General features: G+C 43.9%; 1 protein-coding gene across 1 annotated transcript in view; it reads left to right on the forward strand.

The window, feature by feature from the left end:
- Window positions 1-1,756: 1,756 nt before the first annotated feature.
- The window catches only part of GHRL (ghrelin and obestatin prepropeptide), a 31,362-nt gene continuing 15,515 nt past the window's right edge, over window positions 1,757-17,603 (forward strand). Inside the window, exons 1-2 of the mRNA XM_085624474.1 lie at window positions 1,757-1,829; window positions 14,206-14,353. Coding sequence (XP_085480600.1) covers window positions 14,243-14,353 — 111 coding nt within the window. The 5' untranslated portion in view covers window positions 1,757-1,829; window positions 14,206-14,242. The remainder of the gene's footprint in view (window positions 1,830-14,205; window positions 14,354-17,603) is intronic.

Consider the following 17,603-nt stretch of genomic DNA (forward strand, 5'->3'; position numbering starts at 1 on the left):
ACAGTGCTTCTCTTATGCCACATATCAATGGCTCTACATACTTCATTGGGGTCTCACTCATAACACATATCTCACACCTTATAAACCAGCAGGGTCTCACTCATACTACATATCAGCGGACTCACATCAGCAGGACTTCTCTCATACCGCACATCAATGGCGTCATACACTTTAGAAGGGTCTCACGTATACATCATATCCTTGGCCTCATGTACCAGCAGGGTCTCACTTCAGCAGGGCTTCACTCATACCACACATCAATGACATCACACGCTGTAGCAAGGTCTCACTTAACCCCATGTCATTGGTCTCTTATACCAGCAAGGGTCTCACTCATACTACATATCACTGGGCTCACTTCAGTAGGGCATCACTCATATCACACATCGATGGCATCATACACTTTAGAAGGGTCTCACGTATACACCATATCCTTGGCCTCATGTACCAGCAGGGTCTCACTTCAGCAGGGCTTCACTCATACCACACATCAATGACATCACACGCTGTAGCAAGGTCTCACTTAACCCCATGTCATTGGTCTCTTATACCAGCAAGGGTCTCACTCATACTACATATCACTGGTCTCACTTCAGTAGGGCATCACTCATACCACACATCAATGGCATCATACACTTTAACAGGGTCTCCCTTATACCCCACATCTTCGGCCAAATATTCCAGCAGGGTCTCACTCATACTACATATCACTGACCTCATGCACTCCAGCAGGGTCTCACTTATACCCCATATATTCCAGCAGGGTCTCACTTATACTCCATATCACTGCCCTCCTATGTTCCAGCAGGGTCTCACTTATAACCCATATCTTTGGCCACATATACCAGCAGGGTCTCACTCATACTACATATCACTGGCCCCATATGTTCCAGCAGGGTCTCGTTTATACCCCACACCTTTGGCCACATATACCAGCAGGGTCTCATACTACATTTCACTGGCCTCCTACACTCCAGCAGGGTCTCATTTATACCCCACATATACCAGCAGGGTCTCACTCATACTACATATTACTAGCCTCATGCACTCCAGCAGGGTCTCACTTATGAGCAATATATTTGGCCACATATACCAGCAGGGTCTCAATCATACTACACATCACTGGCCTCCTACGCTTCAGCGGGATCTCCATTATACGCCATATCTTTGGTTTCATAGACTAGCAAAGCCTCACCCTAACAGCCCCCCCCCCCCGCCCCCCCCCCCCAACCACCACCCCCGCCCCGCGGACACAATGCAAGCCAATGTCTGAAAACGAGCTGGCAGCAGTTCACGCGCACGTGCCACACAGCCCCACACATGCTGCCCTCACACAGCAGTGCCCCAGAGGGCACGGGGAACCGACGCACCACCACGCCGTACCCGCGACGGTGCCTCCACCCGAACCATTCAGCTGCAGCACAACGAATGCACGCAGCAAACAAACCCTGAACGTGCCCAAGGAGGCAGAGAAACGCAGCACGCACCGCACACCTGAATGTGTGACCCCTGACCTTCATTATCAGGTAAAAGAATAACATTCCCAGAGACAACCAGGTAATGGAGGATTGGAAAGTGCGCCCCCTCCCTTCGGAGACTCTACACCCGCTGCGTCATTGGCACAGAGGCATCTCCGGAACCCAGCACACCTGGTCCAGGTGATGTCTGCCCTGCCCTTGAACCTCGAACACTGGTGCCACCCTCAGAGTATCTAAGGAGACAGGAACCTTTAAATGCTGACGTTCGGGCTCTACCAGGTGACGCCACCCTGAACACTCATAAATAGCGCCTGCAGCTCACATCAGGACCTACCCAGCCGCCACCTTAAGGTAAGAAGGACCGATTTTTATTCCTCCAAGCGTACTTTGTAGATTTTCATGGGGTGAACTGAATAGAAACACTGAGGGGTTATTTATACGACTATTTTGCTCGTAAGCTCGCGTGGTGCAAGGCGCCGCAAAGCATTGCACCGACTAACTACAGGTTACTAACTTTATGAGTAACCTGTAAGCCTGTGGGAGCAGCGCAAACCTGCGCCGCGGTACTTGCGCTTCCGCGCACCCCTCGGTAAATATCCCCCAGAAGCTATCTCGTTGGGAGGACCGGGTGGTGGCCCACCTATACTGTGACATAAAATACTTTAAAATCAAGGCTTCTTCACCTCTGTAATATTTACTTTGCTGACAGAAACGGGAAGACATCTGAATTTTAAACAGTTCTGACAGAGGCTGATTCACTTTCCTAATGAGATACCGTAGGCCTGATTCACAAATCATGTTCCCACCCCTTGGGTGAAGTCTTCAGCTACAGGCCTGAAACGCGCCATTTAGGACAGCATTTCCACAGATTCTCAAAAAACAAATGTTGAATTTTACATGCAGTGATGTTATTTACCACCAGGGGGTGCGGGTCTTTTTTTTATATATAACTCGCATCATTTATGAAATCCTATGGCAAATTTAGCAACTTCACTTAGTGTATATATATATATATATATATATATATATATATATATATATATATATATATATATATATATATATATATATATATATATATTTTTTTGTTTGTGAAACAATTGCCTGAGAAGTACGACAAGCGTGCAAAGAAAATAATTGCGCACATTTCTGTACAGAGAGAAACTTTTCAAAAAGTAGCTTTGCGGAGAAGTCTGTATACATTTTCCATACTGGCTGGGATTGTTTAGGCGCCCTGAAACCTCCACTCTAGCAGCTAGGGGCGGAGGGTGTGACACTCATCCCAATTTAGTACCTGAGTAAGGCACTAACATGTTGAGTCGTTCTTTGTCGGCTTCCTCTGTCTTCAGGTTTGCGGAACAAAGAAAGAAAAAGCATAGAGGGAAGAAAAGAAATAAAGATAGCTAAATATGGTGAAAGGAAGAAGGGGGAAAAAGGAAGGAACGAGGAAAGATACAAGTATGGAAGGAAGGAAACAAGGAAATATGAAATGAAGGGTGGAAGGGGGAGAGAAAGGAAGGGTGCAAAGAAGGAAAGTGTGGAAGGGAGAGTTAAAATAGGGACAAAAGGAAGGGGGATGGATGAAAAGAGGAAAACGAGGAAGGGCGAAAGAATGGTTGGAAAGATTAAAGGACGTGTGAATGGATGGATTAATTGATGGATGAGTGAAAAGATGACTGGAAGAGTGCCGGAACAAAAGGATGGATAAAAGGGTGGAAAGATGGATTAAATGATGAAGAGTGGAAGAGATTTGGGTGGATGGATGAGTTGAGAGAATGGAAGGAAGAAAAGTTGGATGAATGGATGAAACCGTGAAAGTATGGATGGGAGGATCGATAGATGACACAAAGGAGGAAAGGGTGAATGAGTGAATAGATGGACAGTAGGTGAAAGGATGGATAGAAGAGAAAATGATTGATAGAATGGAAAGGTGGAGGAGTGGATAAATGGGTTATGGATAGGTGAAAAGGTGATTGAAGAAATGGATTACTGGGTGGATGGGAGGGGTGAGGACGGATGGGTGTATGAAGTGGAAAGGATGGATGATTGATTGATGGAAGGATGGGTGGAAGGGAGAAGGATTGGGCTAGCTGGCTATGCTCTTTCGGTGCCATCGATCATATAGTTCAAAGTGGCGGGTAACTTAATCTTATGCCACTCTCTTGGTTTAGGGAGAAAATAACTTGTAGTTAGCAGACAATTACAACTGTGAAGCAACATTTCGCATGGACAAAAAGGAAAGTAAAATAGGAAACTTTGCAAACTTCACAAATTGCAAAAATAGGGAAGTTCTGGCAGGTGTAGGAAATTGCACAGTTGTAAGTGGCATCTCGTGGGTGACTACTGAGGAGCGGTTCGCGCAAACGTCTATTTATTGAATTTATAAGGTACATTCTGCAGTGTACAGTCACTATAGAAATGAAATGAAATTGGACACAGACAACAATATACTCTGAACGGTTCATGAAGCCAGGGCTGGCATGAGTTCCTGATGAACAGACTGGATAGAAGACAGATGTGAGCAACAAGGAGCCAGAGAATGCAAACCACTGGGAGAATGCAAACCACTGAACTGAGAAGACATAACAAGGCCAAAACGGGAAGCGGCGCCAGGAGGATGAGGAACAGAAAGAAAGTACAGAGATTGTCTGTCGGGATGGGAAAGTCCCTAGTATGCTGTTGCGAGTGTGTACTTTTACCATGAGTTAAATGCAACTTTTTGCTGTGCCTTTCACTTTTTGGCCTGTATCTGTTTCCTCTTCTGTGTACATGGGCAGGTGGATTACTGGTGCCACTCTCTGAAGTTCTGCCTCATCTCATGTGGGCGAGTCTGTTTGCTGTATAGTGCATGGATGCCCCATATGCCTGTATGTGTTCGAACTCTGTGGATAAGAGCTCAGTGGAAGCCATCTTGAATTGCCAGTGAGACCCTTTTCGAGATGGAGGGTGGAGGTAACCTCGCATTCCTGAAACGTACTCCACCTCCCATCCTGCAACACACGCTTCTCTCTTTCACCTCTCATCCTACAGCACTCACTTCTCCGGAGAGCTACACAGTTATCAACCTCTTCACACGTCTCTCACCTTCTCCATCCCACCTCTCTAATTGTAAGTCTCTCTATTTCCAGCAGCTCTGCCTACTACTTCTGAAAATGTATTCTTTCCTTCACTCCTGCCAGGATCCTGTTCTCTCTTCTCTACGGTTCTTCTTGTGCCCTGTGACCTCTCCTGAAATTCTCCTTCATGTTAGGAGTTCTCCCTCTGCCCCTACAACTCTCACACTCCCTCACTTTTCCTGTAAATTTCCTTCACCATTTTCCTCTTGAGCCCGCCACCTTCTAATCTCTTCCTTGCATCTTTTCCTGCGTCCTTACACTCTCCTAAAGCTGCCCCTCCACTACCCCAACCTCTGAAGCGAAGCCTTCTGCCTGCTGACATGTGCGTTTGTTGCAGCCCCTGTGAGTACTGCCTGCACCGAGGCCGCGAGAGGTTAGAGTGCAGGTAGCCTTGGTACCGATGCAAGTTTGTACTCTCTTCATCAAACCCTCACTCCGAAGACGACAACATGAGAAGGTGCGCTGACGCCCTAGGCAATAACAAGGCTTGCCTAGTGCTTGGGTGGATCTGGATGCATCATAATATCAGTAGGGCTATCAAACCTGCTGAATAACACGGCTAGCGTGTGTCACACGTTATCAGATCCCTTCACAGGGTCTCCTGATGAAGAGTCAATATACGGTGGAACACAATATGAGCTGAAACCTCTGCATGTAGTGTGTTTCCACCCTGTGATTGTAGTCTCTGCACCTGCCGATGTTCATCAGGGGCTGCAGTCTCCTCGGGACACTGGTGGTAGCTTCAGAGGTTTTATTTATAATTTTTGGGGATGATGATGTTTTGGGCTCTGAGCCCCTCTTCCTCTCAAGACTCTTGCATGCTTGGATGGGCAGTAAAAGGCCTAAAGCCCCATCCCATCACACTCGTCCCCCTTACATGGTGAAAAGATTTCCAAGGTTGGCATGTCTGGGGTATGTAAAGATTTTTTTTTATTCCAGGTAAGTTTTATAAAATTAGCAATTTTAGCCGTGTGCAAAAGCTGTAGAGTTTTCTAGTTTATTTTTCCTTTCACCAGCGTAAAGTCTTTTTCCACATTTCAAAGTAGTTTCCATTGCTTATCCAGGTAATTTTGACTGTAATCGAACTCAGCCAAGCTGGAAAATGTATGCAGAATTATTTCATGCAAGTTTACCTGCTGCTGGGACTGCTGTTCTGTCCTCGCCCTATAGGATGCAGGGAAAACCATAGTAAGCTGGAGGAGAAACCGGTCCTGCCCTCATCCAGCTTCTAAAGAATCCTTGTTAGAGAGGTGCACAGTTGTCTTATGGCTAAATATCTAGTGCCAAATTTACCAACGTTTTGCAGCGACCTTGTAAAAAAAAACAAAAAAAACTTGCCGGCCGCCTCCTCTCCTCAATCCTCTTCCTGGCTTTTGTGTAAGCAGGAAGCTCCCGGACTCCCAAGCTCCCCATAGCCAATCACAACGCTGCAATGCAGTGTTGTGATTGGTCTGAGCACCGCAGTTTGGCACTCTGCTAGGGACTGGGGGCCTGTGCATTTTCTCCACCCAGGCTGTGATGCAACCTGGGTGGAGAACATGCAAAATGTGCATGACTGTTTGGCAGGGCCAGCCAAACAGTCATTGCACACCTTACAGAGTGCCCTCCACTCCTTCCCCCTCCACTAAGATCAGAGCAGCCAGCCCGCGCGCAAAGCTACCAAGCAGAACGAACAAATAAATTGATAATAATGTCAAGTTATTATTTTATTTGTCCTTCTTTGCACTGCTAAAAGCAGTGGGACGACACTCTTTCGCCTTAGAGGATGAGCCGCCACTGTCCAAAGTATTTAAACAATTGTACTAAAAAATGAATTGCTTGGTACATTTTTTTAAACATTTCTTCACCTTCCACAATCATCACTGGGAAGGTTCAGACTCATTTGATATAGAACTGATAATAAAACATTTTCCAAGGTTGCTTGCAGGTTTCAGTCAAGCTCCTGCTGTTACTTATAGAAATAGTGAATACAGTTGTAACATGCCTGTTTAACTGCCTGCTGTTGCCTGGAGAACTGGAAGGGTAAACAGTAACTTAAATAATTTTAGCAAGCAATGCTGAAATTTTTGAAACTTCTTAATACTTTGTATATCTTTTAGCAAAATTAAGCATGTTCGTTCCAAACCTATAAATGGCATCTTTTAATGTTTAACCACCATTAACAGCATTTTTAAATAAGTGACAAAGTTTTAAACAACACTGACAACTTTTCTATTACATTAACCCGGCAGAGGTAATAAGGGTATTTGAAGACCAAAGGGGGTTCTGGCAATAAGACCCAAATAATTTCCATAATATATGCAGATATCTGCTTTGAACACAGTTTGAAGGTGGAAATGCAAAGAAATTTAAGATAAACAAAAAAATCCATAGTAAACAAAGTAAAATCTTTGCTGCTTGCGTAAACCCACTGAATATCCTTATTAACTAAGAATGCTAGAAATCTTCCCCCAATTGGACTAGTAGCTAAATATTTGTATGAACATTTATCAACCTTTTCTTTTAGTTTTCAAGAGTCTGGCCTTTTCCCAAAGTCTCTCATGATCTACCTTACCAAAGACATTACTAAGGAGCTGTAACAGCAGCGGAGGTTGCCCATTATTGTCTCAATTGGCTATGGTGGTAAACAACATATTACAATTACAGGTACCAAGGACATGCCAAAGCCTACTTGATCCGAATCCAGAGCTTTCTGTTCAATAATCCAATGATTTAGCATTTGTAAAATATATAAATATATATATATTCACTGAAAAAACCATAGGTTTCACACACGTTATAGTTAGGAATTAGCATTTAAAAAAACCTTGCAAATTCACTGAAAAAACCATAGGTTTCACACATGTTATAGTTAGCGGAAATTTTACTGATAAAAAACCAGTGAAATTCCCCCGTTATAGTTAGTGCAGGCAACTATAACTCACGCGACCGCAATCTTCTGCTGATGCTAATACTGTATTTAGACACTTATTTGCCCATGTCTTCTTCCATACATTTTTAGCTATACATATATTACAAATATTTTTTTTTCATAAAGACACATATGTCATCAGCAGAAGATTGCGGTCGCGTGAGTTATAGTTGCCTGCACTAACTATAACGGGGGAATTTCACTGGTTTTTTATCAGTAAAATTTCCGCTAACTATAACATGTGTGAAACCTATGTTTTTTTCAGTGAATTTGCAAGGTTTTTTAAATGCTAATTCCTAACTATAACGTGTGTGAAACCTATGGTTTTTTCAGTGAATTTGTACGGTTTTTTAAATGCTAAGTTACTTTACGCCATTCGTGGCGTGCGCGCCCACTTAACGCAGTTCGTTCCGTGCGCGCACGGTGAGCTTCGCGCACCGTGCGCGCACAGTAAGCACGCGGTGCGCTTCGCGCACTGCGCGCCCACTTTACGCAGTTAGTGCCGTGCACGCACAGTGGGCACGCGGTGCGCTACGCGCACCGCGTGCCCACGTTACGCTAGATGGGCCATGTACGCACGATGCGCTTCGCGCACCGTGCGCACATGGAGGACATATGATGCACTTCGTTTTGAAAGGTAATATTTTAATTTTTCGTAATTTTTATAAGCCATGCACAAATGGTGCCCTTCGGGCACCATTTGCACACGGGGTGGATGTGTGGATAATTTTTTCTTTTATTATTTTTGTTTAAAATATTCTAGTTTATCACACCTCTGATAAGCCATGCATAATTGGTGGCCTGCGGCCACCAATTGCACACGGGGGGGGGGGGGAGAGTGTGGATAGTTTTTTTTTTATTATAATTTTTTACCGTACGCGTACGGTAAGCGTAATCGGCGAAATTAGCGAAAAAATAAAAATTGCATTTTTGGCCTTGGGGGGTCTTTGGGGACTCCCTCAACATGGCTATGTGTGTGGGAGCTGTCTAAACAGCCCCTTTACATGTTTTTTGGCTTTATTTTACAACCTAACTCTCAGTGCGAGAGAGAAAATGGCGGCCGCCGCTTCCTGGTTTCGGCCGATTCGAATGTTTACTAAGATCTAAGAGCCAATCAGAATCGCGCTCGCGCACGCCACCGTACACGTACGGTAAGCGTACCGTAAGCGCACCGTAAGCTGGCTCAGATATATATATTGATTTAAAGGCTATTTTCTCAGAATCTACTGAACAGATTTACACCAAACCTACAAAAGGCACTTCCTTGACCTGAGGACTACCTCTCTGCCAAATTTCTAGTAATTCTGTTCAGCCGTTCGGGCTGTAGCCCTGTCTAAAGGTCCTATGGAAAAATGCATGGGAAAAACGCGTTTTGGGACCCCCCTTTTATCTCAGCCCCCGCTTGACGAATCCCCCCGAGACTTTCAGGGTAGGAGCGGAGCGTAGCGCCCCACCTATTTTGAAAAATTCGCGAGGATTCGTCGACCGGCGTCAAAGTTATTCAAAATAGAACGTTGAGGATTTCCTATGGAAACGTGGTCCTAACTATAACTACCTACTGGCGACCGCCAGTAGGTAATATATATCCAAAACCTTAATTGTGCTTGAACAAACCAATGCTGAGCCCAATTCCTTTTTAGCATGGATAAGTTTATTCCATGTAGCAAAAACGTCAGACGTGTTTCGGAGCTGCCGATCCTTGGTCACGGGTCAAAAAACGTTTGTTTTCACCATCAACATATAGTGCACAAAATATACCAAAATAAAGGTAGGACTACGATATCATCCACAGTACTGTGCAAAATGGCATCCATTTTGAAAGGGTCAATTCATTATATACAATATCGCGTCAGGCGTTTTTCGCTACATGGAATAAACTTATCCACGCTAAAAAGGAATTGGGCTCGGCATTGGTTTGTTCGAACACAATTAAGGTTTTGGATTTTTGGAGGTTTGCGACCTCACCCTGAGCCTGCCGCCGATTGTGGCAGAAAATACTCGCAAAACTATGTGGATATATATATATATACAGCAGCTACCGGGGGCTCACTCAGGGCCTTATTGCATTGATATTGAGAACGTTGCCATTTGGGTGAGATTATGGACTTCAACTCCCATGATGCAACACAGAGCCCCATCCAGGGCGTTCAATTATGGACATGTGATGCAGCTGCTTATAACGGAAGTAGAAGCCACTAACTACGCTCTCAGTCCGCGCAGCCTTCTGAAGAAGAGATTACTCGAAACGCGTCAAGGCAGCGGGCGCATGCTGTGATTAACTGGTGTAAGCTGCTGCTACCTGAATTTGATTAAAGCTTTGGGGAAAGCTTCTCTTGGTACGAGTGCGACTCCATATTTTGGCAACCCCCGTGTTTATGATATATATATATATATATCTATAAAATAAACATCTTCCCCTTGAGAAGTGCTTTTATACAATAGGTTTTATTTTCTGAAAGTTCTTGGAGGATTTTCCAAAAGATAAGTTCGGATTAAAATATTGTCACATTTATTGAGGGGTTTATTAAAGATGACACTGTTATTTTAAGGGATAAAGCGTTCACTAGACTTAAGGCCTCTTTCTAGTAATGGAAAAGTATGACATATCCCAAGGAAAAAAAATCACTCGTGTCAAGGTAATGTTAGTGGAAAATTCAGTTTCTACCACAGATATTAATCAAAATGCGTGGCTTCATTTCTTTAGTCCGTATGGTTCATCTATACTGACTGCATAGAACAGAAGTTGTATTGTATCCTAAAAAACTACAGATTGCCAGTCTGTATTTTCAGTAATTGTATGGTTGTACATATTTTTTGCAATTTTTTAAAACAAATAATACTTCATTGAAGTTGAAAGGAGTTTGTAACAAATATTGGCAAGTTAAAAATATACACAGATATTATAATTTATAGATGTGATGATGCATAATTAAGTTTTCTTCTGGACACTGGCATGTAGGCGACAAACAGGTAATGTGTCATTATTGGGCGAAAAAACTGTTATAAAATCGGCGGGAAACTGTTAGGTGACCCTAAGCATGACTAATGGCACCTGAAAAGCAGTATACTAGTGTATACATCTTAGGTTCACTACTTGGCAAGATTCTGTGTTGAACACTTTTGGGAAATGGCACCTTACAAAAACTGAAGAGGTAGGTCAGCTCACCACAACGTGCCCCATTGACATGGATGTGTGCTCTCCTTTAGCTGAAAAAGGAAGTGGGAGGCTAAATGCATTAGTAAGGTAATGTTTAAAAGGAAGTGGGAGGCTAAATGCATTAGTAAGGTAATGTTTAAAAGGAAGTATGAGGCTCAATGCATTAGTAAGGTAATGTTTAAAAGGAAGCGGGAGACTAAGGGGCAGATTTACAAGCCGTTTGCGACACATTTACGCCGCAGTTGCGTCACTTCTGTGACGCAGCGGCGGCGTAAATCATGCACCATGTTGAGTCGTATTTACAACGTGATGCATCTAGGGAGATGCGTCACGTTGTACACCTGCGCCACATGAAACTTGCGTCAGGTTTCATGTGGGCGTTCCAGCGCAGGGTGGGCGTTCCCTCACAGGTACGCCTCGTAAAAGTGACGCAGTGAAATCTACAAGATTTCACGGAGTCACTTTTACGGCCATGCTGCGTCAAAACCCTGCTCCTGCTTGAAGCAGGCGTAAGGATTGACGCAGCATGTTAGGCATAGGGCACCCCCGAGCCTTGCTGGAGCCGCGTCGCTCTTGCGACGCGACTCCAGCAATGCGCCGCATTTCCGCAGGAGGATGCGACACGTATCTGCCCATCCATGCACCACGGTGCGCCGCATTGTAAATGCGGCGCATCAGTGGTGGCGCACGGGTGGTTTTGCGGGTCGCAAGTGTTCTGGCGCATCCCTGCTGATTTGCAGAGATGCGCCAGACCTTGTAAATCTGCCCCGTAATGCGTTAGTAAGGTAATGTTTAAAAGGAAGTGGGAGGCTAAACGCATTAGTAAGGTAACGTTTAAAAGGAAGTGGGAGGCTAAATGCATTAGTAAGGTAACGTTTAAAAGGAAGTGGGAGGCTAAATGCATAGCAAGGTAATGCTTTGCGAGAGTGAGTCTTGTCTCAATAGATGATTTCACTTTTTAAGTCGAGCATTCAAGACCTTTTGTATATACTTTAGTCTATACTTATAGGTGTATGTACTTTGTGGGCTCTGGAGATCATCCCTAGGACTTTTGTCTGCTTCCGCTTAGGGACTTTTTTTTCTGTTCAACTTCCTCTATTTAACTGTCTTGATAGAAAATGACCAGCAGAGGTCACTAAAGTACCAAAATTGCTTTCTGCTGAGACACTTTCTTTTTTTTTTCTTTTTCTGGCAACTGCCTCTATTTAACTTCAGCAGAGGTTGGTAAAATACCAGAATAACTTTAGCATTCTCTAGATTCCAGTCCATAGAAATTGTCTTCCACGAGCACCTGTAGACAATAATATTTTTTTCAAATCTTGTATTTTCAGAGATATGACCACGAAGGCCCTGATTTTATATTAAAAACAGAGCTTGGGACTATACCATTTCCCGCTGAAAGGCAATATTTCTCTCCATGTGTTCCCATACCTGGCGTGTCACGCAGTTTGGTGCTTACTTTCCCTAAACGTTAAGGAACAATAGATGTTTCAGCACCCAGGGTAATGTGCTGCAAAGCTAAATACATATAAGGTCCCAAAGGCGAGACCGATTGCATTGCAAATGCTTGTTTTTAAGTGGATGCACAGCACAGAAACATAACCGAGGCTGAACATGATCAGACAGCACAAAGTCTTCTGTAGTACTCTGTGTGCCCCATTCCCTTTGTGCCCTATAATTAGTAGGCTTGCCCTTGAGGATTAATATCATCCTTTTGAAACTAGGAAGCTTTTTTGCTCTGAGCTTCAATCAAGAATATGCAACAGTATCTGACTAAACAGAATTTCAGATATTTCACCAATTATTATCAAACACTCTTCTTCAATGCAATGCTACCATAAACGTATCGGTCTCCGCAGCAAATGCCAAATGTTTTTAAAGGTAAATTTCAATAACACAAATATGCTGCTGAGGTCATATGATCCAGGGAATTCCACTGAAAACATTTGGTAAGTAGAATATTTTGAAGAGTCAAAGATCTGCCATGCTTCCCCTGGCAGTACACATCAGTGCCATTGTGTGCCTTCTCCAGATCTGCAACTGGCAAACATACTGGTCACTGGCTGCGTCACTTTTATATTCATGGTGGTCGAGGGTTAACCTGGAATAGGACTTTGGGCCAGATTTATCAAATTCTCCTGCAACGCTGCACAGCCAAAAATGTTGCATTGCATGAGAAGAGAGCAGGAGAGCTCTGTATCTACGGAGATGACACTCTCCTCCTCCACTCTCCTTAACTCCTGTGCAGATGTTTGCTGCTGAGCGCCACGTTCACACCTTTGCGCCATAGTGCAAGGGTGTGGGCTTGAGTCTAGCATAGATTTTGTACTGGAAGGCTATTCTTCCAGTACAAAATACTATGCCTAGACAACTTATAACACTTTTCCTACTTTGTATGTGTGCTGTACAGTGCAGTACAAATGGAAAAGAAATGAGAAATGAAAACATTTCTCGTTTTAATGCCTGGTTTCAAAAGGCGTTATTTTTATACACAAAACCCTGTATCACTTTTTTTGTAGATAAGAGTTTTGCGTCAAAAACCATGGATGTTTGCATGGCAACGCCCATATACCACCCATGGAACATCCCAAGGTGCTAAGTAAAAGCAAAACAGCGCTTTGCGCTGCTTTGTGTATTTTTTAGGCAACATTCCAGTGCAAAACAACTATTGCGCTTGAAAGTAAATAACAAAAAAACATTTTGTGCTGAAATGTTAGTAAATCTGCCCATTTGAGTTTGACGCCCATCTTTAGTTTGGGACACCATAATTATATTAGCTGTTCCTCACCTTCCACCGTATGTACCTTAAACACTAATTCTCACTTTCGCCTTTTTTTCGCCATTAGCAAATAACTGTGTTTTCCAAAGCCTGAAGTAGTATCATTTTGATGCCCACTTTTCAAAAAACTATTTTCAGTGCTCCGATTATGAAAACCTGAAAGCAATGAAAAGCTTGAGAATTTAAGTTAAAAAATAAACTTCTACCAATGAAATGAAAGTAGGAGTAGTGGGTATATTAATAACAGACTTACAAAATAGAATAACATTGGTAGTTAAAACAATAAGTGAATAAAAAACACTCGTGAAATAACGCCAATCAGTTAAGAAAAAGTTTATTAAATGATGTAGGGTGAAAAAGATAAAATGCCCCTATAACCCAGCAAAAATTGATTGACATAAAAAATAAAAATAAAGTTTCCCACTTAAAAACTTGTTTCTGTTTATTGAATGAATGAATGAGGTTTGTTTATAGCTCAACTTTTAACTAACAAGGTTGTCCTGGCGGAAACGGAAAAAGAACTAGGTATTGGTTTTTTTTTGCAGGAAAAGTAGATAGTTGAGTTCAGACCGGATGGGTAAAATAAGCCCATTCCACTGCCTAGGTCCAAGGTGGGCAAAAGAGTGGCCATCTTCTTGCGTTTTCTTAAGAATGGGCACTTTATTAAGAAGAGTCGTTGGGGACAATAGGTGGTAATGCAATATTGGATATTACTGCAGAGGCACGGCTATTTCAGCTATATAATTCCATGTTGCTTCTTGCAGTGTTGGATTCCGCTCGCTCTTTGGAGAGGGCACTGCCATGTTTCTTCGGATCACAGTCTGTTCCCTTATGGCCCTTGGATTCCTCTTGGCGCAGTACACAGAGGCAGGCTCCAGCTTCTTAAGCCCTGCTGATCTCCACAAGCCACAGGTACCCTTTTTCAAATATTCACCTTGAAAAATATTAGCCTGCATAACTTACCCGAAAAGAAAAGTGTGGTAACAAGTATGCGTGCGAAATGTTCAGCAATTCTGGCAGTACCGCTATTAATCCTGCACGAATGCCACCAAGAGGTGGGTGAGGTTCTAGAGGCTTGTAGAAAGCATGAACAAAGAAGAGATGCATGGGAGGAAAAGATGTGGTCTAATTGAATTTCAGCAGACTGTAACACATGGACCATAGAGTCTATTCCTGAACTTGGGAAAAGAGGAAGGGGCTAATTTACAGTTGACCGTTACCCGGGCAGCTATAAAAAAATTAATGGATGTTATGTATGTGCAGCTCTGAATTCATCGGTCTCATTTAGAGGCAAGGGCAGTGGTGTAATTCCAAACCTCTTGGTAAGTTATTCTCATGAGAGAATAGTGTTATAGTTTAGGTTGAGCCTTCTATGCCATGCTAGCCATGTTTTCCCTCAAAACGAACAACACCCTTATGTACTTTGTGTCAGATGGGTCTCAGGTAAGCAATCAAGGAAATTGTTGCCTCTATCGAGATGACAGATGACCATGGATGGCAGTTCTAAAGCCTGCTTCTGGTGAAAGGGTTTCACTTAGTGACAAAGACCAACTAATTGCAGATGGTCTTTGTCTCGTGATCGATGTGAATCCCGAAAAGGGGATTGATGTTAATGTAGAAATCCCAGGGTTGGCACCGTTGATGAGGTGGGGTGATAGAACATCCTGTGAGCCACTTTAGAACATGCGGTCTGTAGGCATGAGCTAAATTCATCCTTGGTGGGGTTCAGCCTGAGGTAGGACTGGTTACCCAGGCTTAGATAGTGATATCTTCAGCAGGTTAAGTTCATTGTTAGCTAAGACCTTCAAGTAACGTTGAATGTCATCCATATATTGGTAAATTCTGATGTTCTTGCCTACCAAAAGGACACCAAGTGATTCCATTTGCAGGTTGAAGATGAGAGGCAAATGGGTGAATTAATGAAAGGTTTCAAACATAGACAATAAGTTGTTATGGCAATGCTTCAAACAGATTGAAGAAAAACATAGAAAAATAGGGCCTAACAATATTTATCTGCCAACAGATTTGGTGGGCATAATTTAGAATGGTTATTGTACATGTTAGTTGCACTTATGCATCCAGAAACTGATCTGTTGGGTGGAAATTTCCATTCTGAGATTCATGATCAACAGAAGTTTTCATCTGCAGATAAGATTCACTCTTGCAAAAAATTTGCTAGTTTGACAGATTGTCAGTAGAGTAAATTTCTGCCCAGGGAATTTTTATTTTTTTAATTTTTTTAACAGCCCACATTTTGGGGTCATTCAAAGGTTATGGGCGTTGACAAACTTCTTCAGCTCCTTTCTTCCATTCGAAGGTTACTCCCACTAATAGGAAAAGCAAGTCCCTCTCCAGTGTGGGAGATAAACTGGCATGTTCCCGTAATTCATGTCAGTACAAATGAAGGGTTTTCTCCTCTGGGGGGGAAAACTGTAAAAAAAGAAAAATGCGATTTTGCACATTTCGGCAGTGGGTATGCTAGTAGACTTTTCCACTATGTTGACAATGGACTAAAATTAAACCTTGACTTCTAAAAAGTTGTCTTAATTGCATGGCGTGATCGTCCCTTAAATGGAAAATTTGTGGGTGTAGATATTCAATTTGTTAAATTGGAAATTATCTGTGAATTGAGCTCTATACTTACATTTTTAAAAACACAACCATCAAACACCATAAAATTCATGAACTTAGATGAATATGGATGGAAACGCTTATGTTTTGAAACCTCCACTAAATTTATTATTATCGCCATTTGCGCTGCAGTTATATCATGTGTGACTGTGGTAAAGCGTCAGGGGTAGGGGGTACAATAAGCCACGACCCGTTACTGTATCGAGTATGTCTTTTTATTGGTTTTTCACTGTTTCTCAACCGTCCCGGATTTTCTGGTGTCTTCCTGCTTTGTGGGCCCGGCGAGGGGCTCTTCCTTCCGGGGACGTTCTCCTTCTCCGGTCGTATATGGGGGAAAAGAAGGAACAAACACAGGGACACACGGGTGAGTAGGTTTGTAGGGGGCGTAGGATAAGTGAGAGGAACGGGAGTGAGGGGTCACCGGGACTGCCACCGTATCTTTTGTGCGTCAAACAAAACTAAGAAGACCCTACGGTCAGAGGCGTGATTGGAAGGTGAAGAAAAATAAAAGGTAGACACCCAACAATTGGCCTCGCACAGCCCTGTGACCTCCCTCACTCAAATCACTCAGTCCCTCCCCGTGAAAAGGAAAAACGCAGGACTCGGTCCCGTACCTTTCCCAGCCACGCTCCTCCGGGAACGTGGCGGGGCGAGTCGCGTCTCTGTTGGCCTCCTGGCTCCTTCGGCTGCTCGGCTCCGCTTCCTTCGGTCCCTCCGCTCGCTCTCTCGCCGTCTTCTCCGTTTCCTCGCTTTTGCTCGTCCTCCGTCTCTCCAACCCCGACTCCTCCACCGGCGTTCGCGCTGTCCTCCTCTTCCAGGTTTCCTTTACGCGATAGCGCCCCTCTTGATTGGCTCGTCGATGCTGACGTCATATCTGCGGACTCCTCCCCCAGGTAATTCCAGTTCGTGTTAAAGGGGCCGCTTGAGTCCTGTGGCCGGGGTGGAAACGAACAGTTGTTACCGTCTCCACCCCGTCCTTCCTCCGGGGTGACCCCGAGACAAATCCCTCCCCCTGGAGTACACCGGTCGGGGGAACAAGGGAATCGGGAGAGAAAGTCAGCATTCCCCTGGTTTACCCCTTTCCAGTGACGAACGTCTAGTTGATAGGGCTGCAGGGCCAGAAACCAACAGAGGATGCGTTCATTATGGCCGCGGTTCCTTTGTAGCCAGGTAAGGGGGGCGTGGTCCGTATAAAGAATGAAGGGTCTGCCTTCCAAGTAATACCGGAGCTTGTCAACCCCCCACTTCACTGCCAGACATTCCTTCTCTACGGTTGAATACGCCTGTTCCCTTGGAAATAGTTTTCGGCTAAGATAAAGAAGGGGGCGCTCGTGGCCATCCTTGTCCGGTTGTGAGAGGACCGCCCCTATCCCAATACCTGAGGCGTCTGTCTGGAGTATAAAGGTTTTACTGAAGTCCGGGTCACCAATACGGGGGAGGTGGTTAGTGCGTCCTTCAAGGATTGAAAGGCATGGGCTTCACGATCGGAAGGGGCTTGTAAGCGGGGTGAGGTGTGGGATTTGCGTAAGAG

This window comes from Triturus cristatus, chromosome 9 (genome assembly GCF_964204655.1).
Source record: "Triturus cristatus chromosome 9, aTriCri1.1, whole genome shotgun sequence".
NCBI lineage: Eukaryota > Metazoa > Chordata > Amphibia > Caudata > Salamandridae > Triturus > Triturus cristatus.